Raw genomic sequence first — 19,106 nt, 5'->3', positions numbered from 1 at the left:
TTTTTTTTTTTTTTTTTTTTTGAGACGTTCTCACTATGTAGTTGAGACTGACCTGGAACTCACTATGTAGCCCAGGCTGATCTCGAACTTAACAGCGATCTTTCTGCCTCAACCTCCGGAGTGTTGGGATTACAGGTGTGCACCATCAAGCCAAGCTCCTGCTCTTTGACCTTTGTCATTAACACCACAAATCAGAACCATCACCACCACCCCAAGACTTCTGAAGTGTTTTCCTGATCCTAACTGGTTATACCATTGCACTATTTCACAGTACAGTAGCCAGGATGATCCTTTTCAAATGTAAAGTAGGTAATACCAGCTCAGCTCAAAACCTGCTAGTGAATTATTTAATTCAGAGCAAAAATAAAGTGCAATCCAAGACCAGTAAGCCCTACTCTCTTATGTCTGTCTTGATCCTGCTGTTTCAGCCATATAACATTAAACTAACTCAAGAGGAAGCAGGAAGGTCACTGAGTTTGAGGCCAACCTGGGCTATATAGTGAGTTCAAGCCAGCCTGAACTACATAGCAAGACTGTCTCAAGAAATCAAAAAACACTAGGTTTTATATTGATCCTTTGAGTACATGTAGGTCCCTTCTCCCTGGGCATTTCCAGCCAGTGCCATAGATAATCCCTAGTGAAAGCTTGGCTTTTTTAGGGAGAAGGGGGTGTTTGTGGTACTGAGTATTGAACCAGAAAGTGCTAAGGTATATACCTAGGACCAGCCCTCCCCTACTTTTTTTTTCTTTCAGTACTAGGGATTGAACTCAGGGCCTTGTGCTTGAGAGGTAGATGAGGTGCCACTGAGCTAAATTTTATCCCATTTCCCCCTTCAAGCCCCCTCCCCTCCCTATGTACAAAAGCTTTGTATTTTTTTCCTATTAGTTTTTTTCTTGTTCCTTTTTTTCCTCCCTCCTCCCTTGTTCCCTTTCCCATTTGAACATTTTCTTCCCATTTCCCAAAATCTAGTATACATTTTAGTCCTTATTTTTACTTTTGTTTCTCATAACAGAGAAATAATGTGATATTTAAACGTGTATACAATTTATTTCACTTAGTATGGTCTCAAGGTCCATCCATTTAGCTATGTCCGAAGCTAGTACTTCTTTATGACAGAGTAGTACGTCACTGAATAAAAAAAAACATCTTTATCAGTTGATGGGCATTTAGGCTGTTTCCAAGATTCAGCTATTACAAATTGCTGTTATAAACATGAGTTTGTGTCTATCAATCATTGTGGTATGATGCTTTTAATTCTTTCACCTCTTCCACTTTTTAAAATTTTGAGACAAGTCTTGCTATGTTACCCAGGCTGGCTTGGAACTTGTGATCCTCCTGCCATAGCCTCCTGAGTAGTTGAGATTGTAGAAGTGTATCACCACATTCAGTCAAGACTCTTAAATTTGTATTTCTAGTTCCAGACCTTTCTTCTGCTCAAGATTTAAGAGTACACCTAGGCATGGTGCCTCTAATCCCATCACTCTAGGAGGCCAAGGCAAATTTAGGCCCAGCCAGGGCAATTTGGCTGACTTAGACCTTGACTTTGGCTGGGGTTGGGGGGAGGAGACTGGGGTGTAGTTCAGCCTGGGTGGTGTACACTGAAAGCCTCAGTACTGGAAAGACAAAAGATTCCAAACTCCAGAATCCTACTTGACATTTGTTTGTCTCAGACACCTCAAACACTATGCACAAAGTGGAACTCTTTTTTTGTTGTTGTTTGTTTGGTACTGGGTATTGAACTTGGGTCATTCTGTTTGCGAAGCAGAAGGCAGAACCACTGAGCTAAATCCCTCCCCCAAAGTGGCACTCTTGTCTCTCCACTGCAGAACTACCTTTCTTTTTTTTTTTGGTACCAGGGATCGAACTCGGGGCCTTGCACTTGCAAAGCAGGCACCACAACCACTGAGCTAAATCCCCAGCCCTCTTCCCTTTTAAGTGGTATTACAATCCACTTAACCTGTTCAGCCAGATTCCTGGTAGTCATCTTGATTCTGTGGTATTGTTTGTTTTTTGTGGCAGGGTCTTGCTATGTAGTTCAGGCTAGCCTTGAAATATGTAGCCTAAGATGGCCTCAAGCTCAAGGCAATGGTCCTGTCTTAGCTTCCCAAGTGCTGGGATTACAGGTGTGTGCCACCATGCCAGACTCCTTTCATCAGATACTGAGAGTATTTATGTATCTATTGAACCCAGGGCCTTCACCCTGAGCTGCATCTCCAGCCTTTTTAAAGTGATTTTTTTGAGACAGCCATTTAATCATTGGCTCATCATAGCCATCTTTATCACCATTGTACCCAGTTTGTATATTTTGCGGTACTCATCCCAAATTCTTTATTACTATTTTTGAGGCAGGGTCTTACTATGTAGTTCAGCCTCAGGCTGGCTTTGAAACTAGCCCAGGCTAGCCTTAAACTTGTGATCCTCCTACTTCAGCCTCCTCAGTCCTGGGATTACAGATGTGTGCCACCATGCCCTGCCACATTTACTCGTTTTTAAAAATATTCTTACAGAATTTTAAGGGGTAGAGTAAGAAAATGTCTTGCCTTACTAATACCTGGAAACAGCCTAAAACATACATTTAGTAAGTATGTATGTGAATGATGTGCTTCCCTTGAAAACATACTACCCCCTGCATTGCTCCCCATCCATTTGTTGATTTAGTGTCAGTAGTCATTTAAAAAAACTAGAAAAACAGTGTGGCCAGGCATGGTGGTGCACACCTGTAATTGCAGCATTCGGGAGACTGATAGGATTGCCATGAGTTCGAGGCACAGTAGTGCACACCTGTGATCTCAACTATTCCAGGGACTAACACAGGAGGATTGTACATTCAGGCTGGTCAAAGTAGTGTGACTCTATCTCAAAATAGAAAGCTGGGCTGTAGCTTAGTGGTAGAGTGCTGTGTGAGGCTCTGGGTTCAATTTCTAGTACTGCCAAACAAATGAGTTCAGCCCAGGATCCCTGTGGAGTGGGACCAGAGGGTTCATGAATGGCCATTTGGGGCTGGAATGGTTCTGGCCCATTAAAGTTCAGAGTTCAGCAGTATATAATGAGAGAGATGGTGGAAGTGTCTATGCCTAAAACGGCCTATAGCTTTGAGATGTTGATCTCTGAAAGCAGAGTTGGGAGTGCTGGCAGCTCTCCTCACTTAACTTCTCTTTAGTCCCATCTAGGCTTTATATCTCGATTCTGTAGATGGTCCTCTTCATAGTTGTCAGCATGGATTAATGTACTTGAGGGTCTGCCTCAGTTGAGCTCCAAGAGGGATGGGACACTGTTTTTAGCTTGTCACTGATAGCTTTCTAGAGCCAACCAGTTGGTAGTATAGCCAACATTTACAGATTGCCTTACTTTTTACTGCTCCAAATAGCCCAAAGGAAGGTGTGAGTCCCATTCAATGTAGGATAAAGCTGGTTCAGAGAGGTTGTTACAAGTCCAGGACCACTGGAAGACTTGGGTTTGAGTCCTATCATTCCCCTGCAGAGCTCAGACTCTGAGCAGGGCCAGCAGCTGAGCCAGCTCCATAGTGGCTACCTCCCAGGCCAGGTGTGCTTGGGCTCTAGCTTCCAGGAAGGGCCAAGACCATCATCAGGAATCCCAGGTTATCACTGGGGAAGGGTGGAAAATGGGGTGTGAGCTCTTTTTTGGTACTCCCAGGGTTTCGAAGTAAGGGATGAGCAGTTTGCCCTCTGCCCGGTAGAGCTGTTACCCATCTATCATTCTTTGCAGTGTGGTTCAGGGTTGGAACGGGCACCTGGGAGTAACATCCAGCTAAACTGACCTCTTGTGGGACTCCTTATGCCTGTGTGGTACAATTCACAAACATGGCCACTGGAGTGCACTGGCTGCTCCCAAGGTGGAGACAGTGGTGCCAACAGTGCAGGAAGTGATCCTTTTCTTGGCCATTCACTTTCTAATTATCACCACTGTCCCGCTTGACACTAGCTTCTGATGCTAGTGCCAGGGGCCAGCCAGATCCTGGCAGGTTAGTTCACCTCGCTGTATGAAGAGTTTGAAAAACTTTCTTTCCTCCTTGGGTGGATATGACTGCTTAGGACTGCTGATCCCTTTACCAACTGCTCATTTGTAGTAGTTTCTGCCTGCAACTTTCTGGTGAACAAGTAACAGGAATCAGGAGTGTTTTTTTGCCATATGAGGTGTAGAACATTTAACCTTTCTTTCTAAACCTCAGTTGCCTTAAATATTGGGAGAGCTAACCATGCTGTTTGTTGGGGTTTTGTGCATTAGTGAAAATGATGGTTTTTATTTGGATTGGATCTTCACAAGCCCTGCATTATTGATAGCACTCATTGCACCAGATCTTTTGCTCTGTATCTGTGGGTTCTTAAAGCTGATTCTGCCATTTCCTGTGCTTCATTTCTTCTTGGCAGGAGTGCACAATCTTGCCCTCACTCAAGAAAGCCCTAAGAAAGACTGATTCTTTTGGCAGCTCTTTGCAGGAACATGTTTTATTTTTTTCTTCTTCCAAATCTCCACACGAGCCAGGAGGCCAATCTTGGGAAAATTGCTTCCCTTTTCAAAACCATCTTGGAGACACCCAACCTTTTTCTGCCTATCCTGAATGCCTATAATAACTCCACTGTGGCTTGAAATCAGAGGGTAGGAAGGAGGCTGCCTCAGGCTTGAAAGATGGAGCACTGCTTGCACAACTGGAGCTTTTGCCAAGGTGATCTTAGCAGAGGTAGAGCTCAGTAAGTCTGTGCCTCCCCTGGCATCCTAGGAAAAGGTGTCACACTAGTACCCACAGAATTCTCACATACCACCTAGGTGAATCTGGCTTTCTGCCAACAGTGATAATATTTCGGTCAGGATAGGGTTTATTTTTCCTTGAACTTCTACTACTGAACCTTGCTTGTGCCCAGAACACTGCCCCAAATAGCTGACTGCTCAGAAATTTATGGAGGTGAAAGGCTTGATGTGTGAACCCTTCCCCACCAAATTGGGTCAGGAACATGTCTTCAGTCTTCAACATCCTTCATAAATATTCGGTCTCTCTACAGGCTACTGATTAGTTCTATGGGGGGGGGGTTGCTGGATATCGAATCCTGGACCTTTGCACTGAACTACATTCCTCAGCACCCTCCTCCTTTAATTAGGATCTTGCTAAATTTGCTAAGGGCGGGCTCAAATTTAGGATCCTCGGGTGTCAGCCTCCAGAGTGCTGAGATTACAGGTGTGTACCATCACAACCAGCTAGTATAAAGAAATGCCTAAAAACCGGGCTGGTACTTAGCTGTGATTCCGACACCTGCCTCGAGAGCTCAAGGTCCTGACTTGGACTCCTGGTACCAAAAAAAGAAATGCCTTAAAAAAAAAATGTGTCTATTTCTAATGCTTCAAGGTACCTTTTTTGGGGGGGCGGGTAGCATGGGCAGTACTGGGAATTGAATCCAGGGCCTCAAAACTGCTAGGCAAGGACTACTACTTAACTATATCCCACGCCCAAGAAAAAACTATTTTAGGATTGTATAAATTGCCCATCTCAATTAACTGTTAACATCAGGGTGTTTTGTTTTGCTTTGTTTTTGTTTAGAGATAAAACTTAGGGCCAGGGATTTAGGTGCGGCTGCCTGCCTTGCAAGCACAATGTCCTGAGTTCAATCAGTGGTACAAAAAAATAACTAAGGCCTTACACATACTAGGCAAGCTTTCTATTACTGAGCTATATGTAGCTCCAGCCCATTTTGAAAACAGGGTCTTGCTAAATTGTCCAAGCTGTCGAATTTGTGATCCTTTTGCCTCACCTCCTGAGTAGCTGTGTAGAATATATCATTCCCATATAGGGTACATGGGGGTTACATGCAATGTGTATTTTCTTAAAAAAGTGGGGAGGACACGATTTCAGAATGTTGTCACTGCTAATCATGCCTAATTTGCTTTGGTGCTCAAAATACAATTTCCCTTTTTAAAATCTATCAAAGCCATCTTACTCATTTTAGCCAGTCTAATCCTAGCAGAAATATTAACACCTTAAGAGAACTTTTAATAGTTATAAGTGAACTTAAATGAATATATATGTGAATATATATAAAAAAATATGCAGTTTTGATGCTGCTGGACATTTAATCCAGGACTGTGTGCTCTACAACTATGTCCCCCAGCTCCTAAAGTAATTTTTTTAAAAGGACAAAGCAGGGTGTAGTGGTACACACCTGTAATGCTAGCACTTGGGAGGTTGAGGCAGGAATATCACCATGAATTCAACACCAGCCTGGGCTACACATGGTGAGTTCAGTTTGCAACTAGTGTGAAATACATGGTGAGACCCGGTCTCAAAAAAAGTCCCTCAAAAGGTTATCGGAGGGGAGATTGTGGTTTAGCCTTTTCCTGATGCTAGGCTTCCTATGGGGGTTTCTTTACTAATTGGGGTTTGCTAGATTAACATTGGAAGAACAGTTTCAGTTATTTAGAAAGGAGCCTGACTGCCAGCTGCAGTGTATTTATCAGTGTTTCAAGATTTTGGCTAACTTCTTACCACTACAGTACCTATTTTGAAGCTATATTACTCACCTCACTGAATCCTTCCTTCTACATCTAAATTTTAAGATGTCTACTCATTTGCATTTTGTAGCTTGAGCACAACTGGGAAAGAATCAGAAGTCACACAAACACAAAAAGGTAAGTGTTAAAAATGTTTATTTGTCAAAAAAAAAAAAAGTGGAGAAAACAAGGCTAAATTTCAGCTAATGCTGTATCACGATCACAGGTCAGACAAAAAAACAAAACAACAAAACCCCCAATGGTCCTAGCAACTTCAAAAGAGTAGCTTCACTGTTAGAGTCCAGATTTAACAGAGAAAAGGCTGCTTGCTACTACATGGTCATTTTAAAGGGAAAAGGTGCTGCAGGTAGGCAGGGAGAAGGGTTCAACTCCTAAGGAAAAGCAAGATAAAGAGGGGTTCCACTGTACAGGAAAAGGGATGCCAGCATAATCCTTACCCAGGGCTGCTCAGAGGCTGAGAATATAAGGAACAGATTGAAAGGCTACAGACACTAATATAAAGAGGAAAGAAAAGTCAACTTAGAAGAATTAAATTAAGAAAGAAAACATAGTTGGTCACAAACTCCTTTGTTTACTGAAACATGAAGCAATGGAAACATCCCGGCAAAAGGGACCGCGCGAAGCAAGTTCTCATTTATGACCGCAGCCCGAGGGTTCAGTCCGCAATTATCCTACCTGAAAGAGAGCACAACACAAGAGGCTTACACAATGCCTGGAGAGCAGCCTGGCTCCGAGTACAAGGGCCCTGGTCCCGTCCTGTATTCCAGGGGGGAAAAAAAACAAAGAACAACACCAAGTCAGACTGCATCAAACGTACATCCCACAACATTATCTAAGTATCTGCTAATTGTTATTTATATATATACAAATCTACATATAGGTATATATGGGGCAAGATGCAAACTAGCAGGAAGACTGCTGTGTTGGTGACAAATTCAACTTTCTCATTTTCTTAATCCTTTAAAAATTTTTTTTTGTGGTACTGGGACTTGAACCCAAGGCCTTTGCAATGAACTACAATCCCCAGCCCTTTTGTTATTTTGATACAGGATCTCACAGTTGCTCAGGCTGGGCTTGAACTTGCAACCTTCCTGCCTCAGCCTCTCAGACTGCTAGAATTACAGGCTTATGCCAACAACGGGTATACGTACAGTATCAAGAACTACAGTGGTCCAGGAAAAACAGATGCTGAGATTTCAAATATGGCCAATGCTTTTTTTGGGGGGGGCGGGGGATGCCCAGGCTGGCTCCAACTGCTAAGCTTAAGTGATTCATGATCCTTCTGGGTAGCTGGGACTACAGGTGTGCACCATCATGACCAGCCCAACTATATCATTCTAAGTGTGTTTCATTTTATTTTAATCTTCCATATAAACAAACTTCCAAAAATGACAGTCACAAAGGATAGTCTCAAGGAGTGATCGGTTATTCAATCATTTCCAATACATCTACATGTCACACTGTCACAAATATAGAGCCACAGTTCCAGCAGTTCCCCAAATTTACCAAAGCTCCCATGCCAACTCAAAAGAAGAAATAAATCACTGCTAGAATTCTCTAATTCTTCCAGTGATGATGGAAACTCCAGACATCAATGGCTGGGGGAAAAAAAAAGTTAACTCACACCAAGTTCCTCTACTTATTACAGACAAAGGGCCAAATCTTGGTCTTGATCTGTGCCAATCGACTTCAAAAGTTGTGACGTTCTTGATCAGTTCTGCTAGGGTGAGACCCGAATTTGGATCCCCAACAGTTGTGTTGTATTTCATCCTGGCAGCCTCATTAACATCAGGCTCCTGGGACTGCAACCAACTCAGGGTTATTCAGTCCATTTGAGGTTCACACCTGGAAGGTAAGTTTCTTTAAAAGTCATCACTAAAAAGAGGTTAGTTGAACAACCACTTGCCTCCCAGTTAAAATTTATTTTTAAAATGCCCTAGAAATACCCTTTAAAGACTGCAAAGTTTAATATTTAACTCTGAGACACAATTAAGAAAAACAAGTTATTTAATAGACTGATATCAACTTACTTCAGAGGCATCTTACCTCATAGTAGATCCAGCTGTAAAAATTAATGGTAAAATCCACAGGTTTTAGAATTATCTACTTAACTCACATGAATACATACGGCTGCACAATGGTTTAAGAAAAACCAAAGTCTTATTGACACTGTCATGTAGGATATAACTTTTTTGTTTTTTGTACCAGCAATTGTACTCGGGACCTTGGACTTGTGAGAGAGGCGGAAGAACCACTGAGCTAAACGTGTAGGATATAACTGATCATAGGCTCATGCCATATTTGCTCCTCACTTCACAAAAAACATATATATATATACCAGGAATGGGGATAGATCAGGAACCTTGGAAACTTAGTGGTTAATTCAAGTTAATCTTACTACTGGGGCTCCAATTCAAGTGACAATTTCAAAGTATAAGGAAAACCATCTAAATATGAAGTTGTCATGCCACCATTTCTACTCTTATGAAATTTCTAGATGCTAATTATTATTGCCATTCCAACACCGGATACACATTTTCTAATATAGGTCAACTAAATTTCCAGAGTCACCACGTATGAGTTTTAATGCACATCAGAAAATGACCAGTTTATCTAATTCCTTAAGTGTTTCTCTCATTGGTTTTTTTTTTTTTTTTTTTTTTTTTGGTACCGGGGATTGAACTCGGGTCCTTGTGCTTGCAAGGCAGGCCACCAAATCACTGAGCTAAATCCCCAGCCCTAAGTGTTTCTCTCTTAAAAAACAAACATTGCTGGCAGAAACCCATGTACATCACAGGCTACATGGGCTAAATGTCTATATAAAGCAAATGCTCTGGATCTAAATACAGAAAGGACTATATGGACAGAGTATCAAAACATTCACCATTCAATTATCTTAGAACTCAATACTTAACACATGTAGGATTTTACCTGGCTTACCAATATGACACCCGAAGAGCTCCATATATAATGAAGGCTAATGACTCAATAAGTTTTATTAGCAAACTAGAAGGCTAAAGTTCTCACTGTGCTATCCATTATGACTTCTGAACCAATATCATTCACTTTATCACAGCGACTTTGTGCAAACAGCTTTGGTTTTGGAGATAAGCTTGAATTCAAATTTTTACTTTACCTCTCATTTACCAAGTGACAGTGGGCAAAATACTGAACTTCTGTAAGCCTTAGTTCACATGGTTTGAGAAAAATGCCTCTTATATACACAGGGAACCAACTAATAAATGTTAGTTCTTTTATCCTATTTTCTTTTTTTTGAGACAGGGGTCTCTGTAACCCAGGCTGGCCTCAAAACACAATGATCCTTCCTGCCTCAGTCTCCTGAGTGCTGGGATTATAGGCGTGCACCACCACACCCAGCTCTTACACTATTTTCTATAATCCAAATTTGTACTAACAAAATGAGTTTGTTGTTCTCAGAAGGAACAAATTGGAGCCACACACTAAAACCTCAAAAGACCAAATGAATCCATTTTCTAAGGTAGAGAAATACTGAAGACTAACATAATTTGTACTTTTTGGACATTATCTCAACAGCAAACAGGTGGGCTCTACCCTCTATGAAGCAAGGGTCTCTTGCAAAGGAACTAAACAGAAGCTCCTAACCACATCCACCCCACTCTCACCTCCAGTTTTTAAAAGGCTGAGTAACGTGCTCGGTCCACATACTGCTCCCGTTCATATCGGGCCATGTCATACAGGGAATTCCGTGCAGCTGCTGAAGCCTGAGACAGCTCACTCTCTGGCCCATAACCGTAGCCCTCTCCAACTGTGGGGAGCACAGCTGCAGCACGACGCAGTGGGCTCCTGTCCCTTCCATAATAGGAGGAAGAGGTGGCAGCGGCGGCAGCCATAGCAGAGGTGGCAGCAGCGCCAGAGTTCGGCAACAGGTGTCTGTCATAGGGGTCAACAGAAGTGGAATTGAGGTGACTGGTTACAGCTGAGCTCTGGACTTGAGGCAGATGAGACATGGTTTGGTCTGCATAGTTGTATGCAGAAGCAGCAGCTGCTGCCGCTACTGCTTCATAAGAGCGGACCCGGTAGCGCTTATAGTAGTCGAGTGCTCCATATGCATCATTATAATACATGGATTCCCCATAGCCCATGGTGTAGGGTGTGCGTACTGCTCCATACTGTTCATTGTACTGCTCAGTAAAGTCTGCCACACGCCCTGTACGGTCTACTGGGCACTCTTTGGACCAGTGTCCCTCTTTTCCACACCGATAGCAGCCACTCTGGTCTCCCATTCCAGGAGCAGTCCGAAGCCGGCTGGTTGACAACTGCACATGCATTCTTTTGCCTTAAGGAAATAGATTGAGAAGATTTAATATAATGTATTGACATTCTTTTCTTTTGGGGGAAGAGGGGTTTTCATTATGTAGTCCAGGTTTGAACTCACAATCCTCTTTCCTCAGCCTCCCAAGTGGTGTGATTACAGGCATGTACCACCCCCGGCTGACATTCTTTATTCTCCCTTAAATGAAAGTAAATGTAAGCTACACAAATACACACATACCCCTGTTAACTTTATTTCAGCAATTCTCTCCAAAAATGTTGCTGAAGTGGTTTCGATTCAGATCAGAGCTAGAAAATCTTAAATCCTCAGAGACCACTCAAATCGTTTTTTTTTTTGCTTTGGTTTTTGTTTTTTTTTGAGACAAGGTCTTGCTACGTAGTTCAGATTGGCCTTGAACTCATGGCAATCCTTCTGCCTCAGCCTCCCAAATGCTGGGATTACAGGTGTGTGCCCCACTATGCCTGGTGACTAATCCTTTCTTATACCACTAGCAGACCAGATTCCTTCCTACTTCTTTCTCTTTTTTTTTTGTTTTGTTTTGGTTTTTTGAGACAGGGTCTCACTATGTTGTTGAGACTGACCTGGAACTCACTATGTAGCCCAGCCTGGTCTCAAACTCACAGCTTCACAGCGATCCTCCTGCCTCAGATCCTCCTGCTTCAGCCTCCCGAGTGCTGGGATTACAGGCGATTACAGGCGTGCGCCACCACGCCCGGCCCTTCCTACTTCTTTCATTAGCTTTTCTTCACTCCCCAACAAATAAATAATTTCTTTTCAATAAGACTGTTAACAATTCAAAACCTGCTAATACTTCCAAATCAAACAACAACCCCCCACCTCTCCCCAGTTAGACCACATTTGGAAGATAAATCTTCCTCACTTTTCACTGATTTACTCAGGGCCACACAAGACCTGAGCATTACTGTAGTTTAAAAACCATAGCAATGGGCTAAGTATGATTCAGTGGTAAGAACATGTGATTAGCATGCATGAGATGCTGGTTCTGATTCCCAGCATTGCAAAAAACAAGCAAGCAAAATCAAACAAATCCAATAGCAATCTTGTGTCCATCTTGTTTCCTCCAGCAATTTGTGTGTCACCAGAAAGCTATGGTGGATATCCAAATTATAGTAGACTTACCATCTGCTTCATCTCCCATACTTGTGTATGTGGGAAGTCTAGATTTCAAACCCCTCCCCCTCAACACTTTTTTTTGGAGAGTCTTCCTATGTAGTTCATACTGACCTTGAACTAGTCTAAACTGGCCTCAAACTTACGGCGAATCTCCTGCTTCAGCCTCCCAGGTGCCGGAATTATAGGCATGTGCCACCTTGCCCAGCCCCCACATAAACTTTTTTCCACAAAGAAAAACTGTTTGACCAAGGTCTCTCAACAAGAATTAGAAAGATCTTGAAATACTATCAGCTTCTTAGGGACTATGTGCTTCCATGTAATACAATCATCAGCATTTCATCCTGCCACTAAGCAGAAATATTTTATAAGGAATTTTTAGTTTAGGCAATGTTTACCCAAAGGCCTATCCATGCTTTTGGGAAATGACCAGCACTAAAGAACAGCTGAGAGAAGAAATAATCTTTGCCTAGGGCTTATGTAACCCAGAGGCCCTTGGTGGTAAAGCCTCCAAAGTCTTTCAGAGCAATTTGGGAAAAAGTAGTAGTCTTGGTAATAATTTAGTTTTGAACTGCTAAGACTTTGCAGATAAAGTCAATGGTTTTTAAATGTAACTAAAAGGCAATCTGTACAGATACAGAGAACAGGGACTTGTCATCACTCAAAAACAAATCCTCCACCATCAGCTAGCTGCTCTCTTTTCAACAGTCCCTCTAGTAGCTGTGCAATAGAATTCTCATGCTTCACCATCCTGTTGGAAACAGCCCAATTCAGGATGGCAGCAAGCATACCAAGCACTGATGGGTTCTGAGGCTAGCAGATTAGTAGGGTGACATCACTTTAGTCAAAGTCAGTTCTACTCAATGTCTAAGATACCTTACCTAGTTTCCAGTACTTCCCACTTTCAACTTTTTTGAGACAGGGTCTTGACATGTAGTTCAGGCAGGCCCTGAACTCCCTATGTAGCCCAGGCTGGCCTCACACTCACAGGGATCCTCCTGCTGAGCCCTTGGATTAAAGGAGTGAGCCACCACACCCAACTCCATCTTCAATTTAAAACTCACGCTTTACCAAAAAACAAAGATGCTCAGGCTTTTGACCTCCAGCTGCAAGTAGACAGTTAGCATCCATCATCACATGGTAACAACCATCAATAAATAGCAAATGGCAACAACTGAAGGCAGTCACCCATCCCACTGTTTTCAGATATTTAAATACTCCCAATCACCCACAGAAGTTAGTATGTTTGAGACAGTCTTGCCTGGCCTTGAACTCTCACTCTGTAGCCCAACCTGGCCTCAAACTCTTGGTGATCCTCCTGCCTCAAGCCCTCAAGCGTCACAACTGCTGGGATTACAGGCATGCCCCACCATCCCCAGCTCCTGCTTACATTTGCTGCATCTGCTACATCAATATATTATAGAATATTCTTTAGACTAGAGGATTACAAGTTACTTGGCTTACAAACATGCATGGTGACATTGAAGTATGTGACAAACAAACTGTGCTCCAATTCTGAGGTCACAGTAACCATTTCAAAATCCATTTAAAAAGCTACCAATCCAACATCTGTAAGAAAATCCAATTAAACTTACTTTACAATTAAATTACACTTTACTTTTATAGATTGTTTCTTTTTTAGAGAAAGAAGACCTAATGATTTTACCTTGATGTTTCTGATACGAAAACCAATCTTCAGTCCTTTTTATTTAGACGGATGGAAACCCTAAATGTATAAATAGCTATTGCTAAATCTACCTCTGTGTAGTTGTGAGAGGAGGCCAAAAAAACAAAAACCCAAAAACAAAACACCCACATTTTACTTATAACTAAAAAGACCTGTAACAGAAGTGATAGGTGTTTTTGTTTTCTGTCTTTTAACAGTCATTCCAAAAATTACAACCAGGCTTTCAGTGTAAGTCCCCTAAAGTCTGTTTTGTTTGGTTTTTTGGAGACAGGGTTGCCCTACGTAGTCCAGCCTTGAACTTGCTATGTAGCCCAGGCTGACCTTGAACTTGAGAACCTTCCACCTGAGCTTCCTGGGTGATAGGTTATAGACTTGTCACAACCAGCTCTCTCAACGTTCTTATAATTGCAAAGTACCGAGCTCTTCTAGTACCTTTAGGGACCAGGGCAAAGAAAATTAAAAGGCGATTAAATTCTACCATGCTACATGTGGACAAGCCAAAGCTTTCAGGAACCCCCAATTATTTTCTCTACAAAGCTGGAACAGAAGAGAGTATTAAAGCAGAGAGATGGGCCAGGGATTTAGCTCAGTGGTTTCATTGCATGCCTTGCAAGTGCAAGGACCCAGGTTCGATCCCCAGTACCAAAAACAAAACAAAAAAACACTGAGAGGTGGGAAAACTTGGGGTCTTAATTTCTTGGCCTCTACCACATGCCAAAATCCAGAGAAGGCTGGAGATGAAGCTAAGAAACAATGGCATTCTGATTTAAGACTGAAAAAATGAGACACCAACACTTAAGTGTTTCCTTCCTAATTCAGCTTCCTGAATGGTTTACTTGGGAACAGATTCCTAGAGTTTTCTAATGCAAACTGTTCAATGATGCTTGTGAAAAAGAAACATACACTGAAAGATCCAGGTAAACTCAGGTTCTACTGCTTCCTTTTAGAAGTTATACAGTGTAAAGACTTAAACGGCAGCCATTAAATACAGTAATGAAGATTCAAAAAGATGCCCAAGGTGGCACTTTTCACAGTCACCTTCATTGATAACTGAAAACTGCCAAATAGTATCTAGATTATACTTTCTGTAAAAGTGTGACTTACTATCCAATCCTAAACCTTTTGTTGTCATCTGGGAAAAATAAAACAAGAGCTGGCTACTAAAATGTCTGTATGTGTAATTCAACTCTCTCCAGAGGAGCCATAGAGAGACCATGAGAACCAAATAAAAGATCTTTCTTCTCCAATTCAGTTTGGGCCTGCACTTTCTAAAGAAGTGATAACATTAAAAAAATCAGGGGCCAGGGATTTAGCTCAGTGGTTCCGCCATCTGCCTCACAAGTGCAAGGTGCTGAGTTCGATCCCTGGTACCAAAACAAACAAACAAACAAACAAAAAAACCCAGATATTACTTTTCTTTTTTTTTGGGATGGTACTGGGGACTGCACCCAGGCCTTCTCACTGAGCTGTATCACCAGCCCTGTTTTATTTCTGAGACAGAGTCTTGCTAAAACTACCCAAGAAGGGCTTGAACTTGGGATGCTTCTGCCTCAGCTTCTTAGCGTGCTGGAATTATAAGCATACGCCATCACACCTGGCTACTTCCTAAGCAATTACACCTGCTTTATTTACTACACCACATAGTTGGGGCTGGAGGTATAATTTAGTGGTGGAGTGTGTGCTTAGCATGTTCAATCCCCAGCATCAGAAAAAAAACAAAACCAGGAGCAGCAAGGCCTCTGGAGAGTTATGGGGCCTTCACCAGGCCAGGGCCTAGAAACAAACCAACCCTAAAACTAAAACAAAAAACCACAAAATCATTCTAAGCCAACTGCTGCCTGGTAACTGATTTCCCTTATATATATTTTTGCTCCTTTTATTTTACTCAACTGTACATTAAAAAGGTAAGGGCAGAGATGGACATGGTCATGAACATCTATAATCCTAGTACTCTGGGAGCCTGAGGTAGAAGGATTCCAAGTTTGACCATTACCCAGATAAACTTAGTGAGCTTGTCTCAAAATAATAAAGATAAAAAGGCCTGGGGATATAACTCAGTGTGAAGGTTCTGGGTTCAATCCCCAGTACTGCCAAAAAAGAAAAAAACGGCATTCAGAAGTACACTATCAGAATACCTCTGCAGTGTTTGTAGCTGAGTTTTACATCCTTTTACATTTTGTTACCTATCAAGAATCCTCCTTTCTCACTCTCCATTATCCATCAATGATCTCCCTTCCACATGAAATGAAAATAACACTTTTATAAAGCTAGTGTACAGTGGCATTTCAAAATATTTAAAAACTAGAAATTGAAAAAATAAACCAGAAAAGCTTAACTGTTACATTCTAATACCTTTCTAAGCTGGATGTGGATGTGCATATCTGTAATTCCAGGACTCTGGGAGGCTAAAGCAGGAGGATCATAAATTCCAGTCCCCCCTAGGCAACTTAATGATTTACTGAGATCATTTCAAAACAAAAGAAGGTCTGGAAATATAGTATGGTGAAAAAGTCCTGGGTTCAATCCCCAGTACTCAAACACACACACAAAAACAAGCAAAACAAAAACAACAACAACAACAAAACCCCAAATTTTCTAACCAGAATAGAAACAGTGGCTGCAAGCAAACAGCATTCTCCTTTCATCATACACTGCTTTTATTGTCGAAACACTTAAACATTACCTTATTCTAGTTTTACTACCATCCTGTGAGGGAGGTATGGCAAGGATCATTAACTCTTTAAGTGGGTAAAATGAAGCACAGAGAGGTTAAAATACTTGTCCACTTGCTAGTTAATGGCAGTATATACCTACAACTTTTGACCTATGCTTGAAAGGGTAGCTAAAGACCAGGACCCCACTGGCTGTAGGCAGGGATTCTTGATGTTTGCTCCTCTACCAATCTCCACTATTTGTATATTTTCTTACCCTTCTCTACTGAACTTTTTCCTTTTCCCATTATTTCTTTTCATTCTCTTTTCAGGCTCAGAAGAGAAAGGGCCTTTAAATACTTTTTCTTCCTCCTTGGTAATAGCGGTTGAAGTCAGCGCCTTCACACTGAGCTACACTCCCCTGCCCTTTTTTATTCTGAGACAGGGTCTTGCTAAGTCACTGAATTGTCCACGCTGGGCTCAAGCCTGTCATTCTCCTCTCTCAGTCTCCCAGAATACTAGGATTACAGGCATTTGCCACCACGCCTGGTCTAAGTACTTAACTTTTTTAGTGGCACTCAGAACAAAAAGGGTGTTGACTTAGGAAGGAGAAAAGTGGCTGTGAACGTGTGGTCCAACATACTGTTAACAAAACCTTGCAGAACAGAACTTCTATGATAATGGAAATGTTTTATGGGTGCCAAACCAGCAGCCATTACTCTTACAACTGAAAAGTGTGCAGTATAAATGAAACCATGAACTTTAAATTTTACTTAATTTCAATTAATATAAACTTAGTGCTACTATATTAGCACAGTGCTAGAATTTTCAATCTCCTGTGGTACTAAAACAACACAGGCCCCTTTATTATAAATTTAAACAATACATGCTCTATGATATCCTTACTGGAATCTCATCAGAAGCAAGACCATGATTCCTATGAAACTTTGAATTTTTAGAAATTTTCTTCCTCTTCCCACAGGGATAAATAATAGCAGAATGGTCCATGGCTTTTTTTTTTTTTTTTTTTTCCTTTTGCTCTGCTTGTATAGCCCACAGACTGAACAAATTTGAGAACCCAAAAGGCACCCCCCCCAAATCCAGGTTTAACACCCAGATTTATAATACACAGATTCCTCTAGATACCTTTTTCTCTCTTTCCCACCAGTACCCATCACCCAAGGGAATAGACCATAAATTCTAAGTATTTAAACCCTCAAATAAAAGGCTTCTTTGGTCATAATAAAAGAAAGAAGAAAGCCACAGACCTTTAACCACCCTTCTCTCAGGAAATACCCATTTACCCAGGCAAATTAGCCTTCCAACACCACTCTTATCAATGAAGACCACAGAAAAAAGCAACCCAAGTTTGTGATCCTGCACAGTTGTTGAGGAATATCTCAGCAAACTTGAATAAGGGAAGTGTTTGCTTCCCCAAGAGTAAATTATGCTTAAAAATGATAAACACAATCTATTATTCTGACCTAAAAGAGAATGGAAGAGACTATTCTACAAGCCCCAGGGTCTTGTATTTTTCCCTCTGTTTTGAGCTACATCCCACTGAGGTCTGCCACCCAGGTCCCAGAGCAGTTCACCTTGAAATTCTGTGTTGTCAAGGCCTCTGATGGCCTCCACTGCATCTTCTGCCCGCTCCATGTGTACAAAGGCATAATCTTTCACGATGTCACATTCGATGACTGGACCATACTCCTCAAACTTGGCCCGAAGCTCTTGGTTGGTACAAGTGGGACTGATGTTGCCCACGTGTAACTTGGTTGAAGCTTTGCTCTTATTCTTGCTGGCTTCTACGTTGATGTTCACCCCGTGCAGCTTGTAGTGGTGCAGGTTACGGATGGCATCCTCGGCCGCTGTCTTGTCCTCTATGTGCACAAAGCCATAGTTCTTAATGATGTCACATTCCAGCACCTTCCCATACTGCTCAAACAGTGAGCGGATCTCTTGCTCTGTGGCCTCCCGGGGCAGGTTTCCGATGAACAGCTTCACCATCCTGACGAGAGCCTGGAAGAAAAGAAACAAGACTTCAAAATTTAGGGGTGAAATGGGAAATTTCAACACACCGTGTTTGAGCTTAATCCTCCAAAGTTCCTGGCACCTTCAAAGCCTTCACACAGACGTTCATTATTCTTGACAGAGGAAGATCGGTTTGTTCTTAAAGAGTATAGTGCCAACAGGAGGTCGAAGGTCAGCATGCACAACATAGCGAACATCTCAAGATGAGGCCCGTTTGAGTAGCACTAACTGTGTTTCATGTTTCTGAACAGGGAGAAAAAAGAAAAGCCGAAGCAGAAGGTAAGAAGTATCTGAGTGTACGTGGTAACAAGATTTTGGAGGGAAATCTGTGTACTTCTCCACGGTGCGGTATCACTTTCTAAGATACTCTTAAGAATAAAAACGCCTCTCTGGCTCCAAACCCGGACTCCTCTCCTTGCAGTCTAACCCCCAGCTCCTTCACCCCAACAAAGACTCAGCCCGACCCCTGCCCCGCCCCCTCCGGAGACCTGGTCCCGCCTCCTCTTGTTGTCTTCTCTGGACCTTCCGCTGGAAGATGAGAAACCCCGTCCCTGGGCCGTCCCGGTCCGCAAAGGGCCGACTCAACCCGCCAGCGGCGACCCCACACACCCCTAACACCTCCTCGTACCTCCGGGTAGCGGCGATGGTGGCGGCGGCTCCCGCGTCAGAGAGAACCCTACAAAATGGCGACGGCCGCTCGAGCCTCGGCGCGAGCGGGCCCGTTCTCGCGCGCCAGCTCACGCACGCGCGAGTGCGCGCTACCCCGTTCCCC

The 19,106-nt window shown here is 42.4% G+C and overlaps 2 protein-coding genes across 6 annotated transcripts in view; one reads left to right on the top strand and one right to left on the bottom strand.

The window, feature by feature from the left end:
* The window catches only part of LOC104870300 (RNA-binding protein 14), a 54,416-nt gene extending 35,632 nt beyond the window's left edge, over window positions 1-18,784 (top strand). Inside the window, exons 3-4 of one of the 2 annotated variants that reach the window (XM_033756509.1) lie at window positions 6,590-6,636; window positions 18,586-18,784. In XM_033756509.1, the coding sequence (XP_033612400.1) occupies window positions 6,590-6,594 (5 nt within the window). In that variant the 3' untranslated portion in view covers window positions 6,595-6,636; window positions 18,586-18,784. Of the gene's footprint in view, window positions 1-6,589; window positions 6,638-18,585 lie in introns of those variants that run through there. The other variant, XM_033756510.1, reaches the window with a different exon arrangement.
* Window positions 6,663-19,101, bottom strand: LOC104870302 (RNA-binding protein 4B). 4 transcript variants are annotated; one of them, XR_782503.2, is made up of 5 exons: window positions 18,417-18,593; window positions 17,899-18,322; window positions 10,164-10,837; window positions 8,144-8,364; window positions 6,663-7,275 (listed from the first exon to the last, which is right to left on the bottom strand). XR_782503.2 is itself a non-coding variant. In XM_033756511.1 (4 exons), the coding sequence occupies exons 2-3, from the start codon at window positions 18,308-18,310 to the stop codon at window positions 10,173-10,175; spliced, it is 1,077 nt and encodes a 358-aa protein (XP_033612402.1). In that variant the 5' UTR covers window positions 18,311-18,322; window positions 18,963-19,101; the 3' UTR covers window positions 6,663-7,194; window positions 10,164-10,172. The 4 variants fall into 4 exon arrangements, 3 of the variants coding, with proteins under 3 accessions (XP_033612402.1, XP_010634162.1, XP_010634161.1); XM_033756511.1 differs by lacking the exons at window positions 8,144-8,364; window positions 18,417-18,593 and adding an exon at window positions 18,963-19,101 and having other exon boundaries at window positions 6,663-7,194; XM_010635860.2 differs by lacking the exon at window positions 8,144-8,364.
* Between the last annotated feature and the right edge of the window lie 5 nt (window positions 19,102-19,106).

Source organism: Fukomys damarensis, unplaced genomic scaffold (assembly GCF_012274545.1).
Source record: "Fukomys damarensis isolate Sample0158 unplaced genomic scaffold, DMR_v1.0_HiC HiC_scaffold_27, whole genome shotgun sequence".
In the NCBI taxonomy this organism is placed as follows: domain Eukaryota; kingdom Metazoa; phylum Chordata; class Mammalia; order Rodentia; family Bathyergidae; genus Fukomys; species Fukomys damarensis.
Note: the sequence above shows the minus strand (reverse complement) of the source record. Positions and strands in the feature narration are given on the sequence as shown.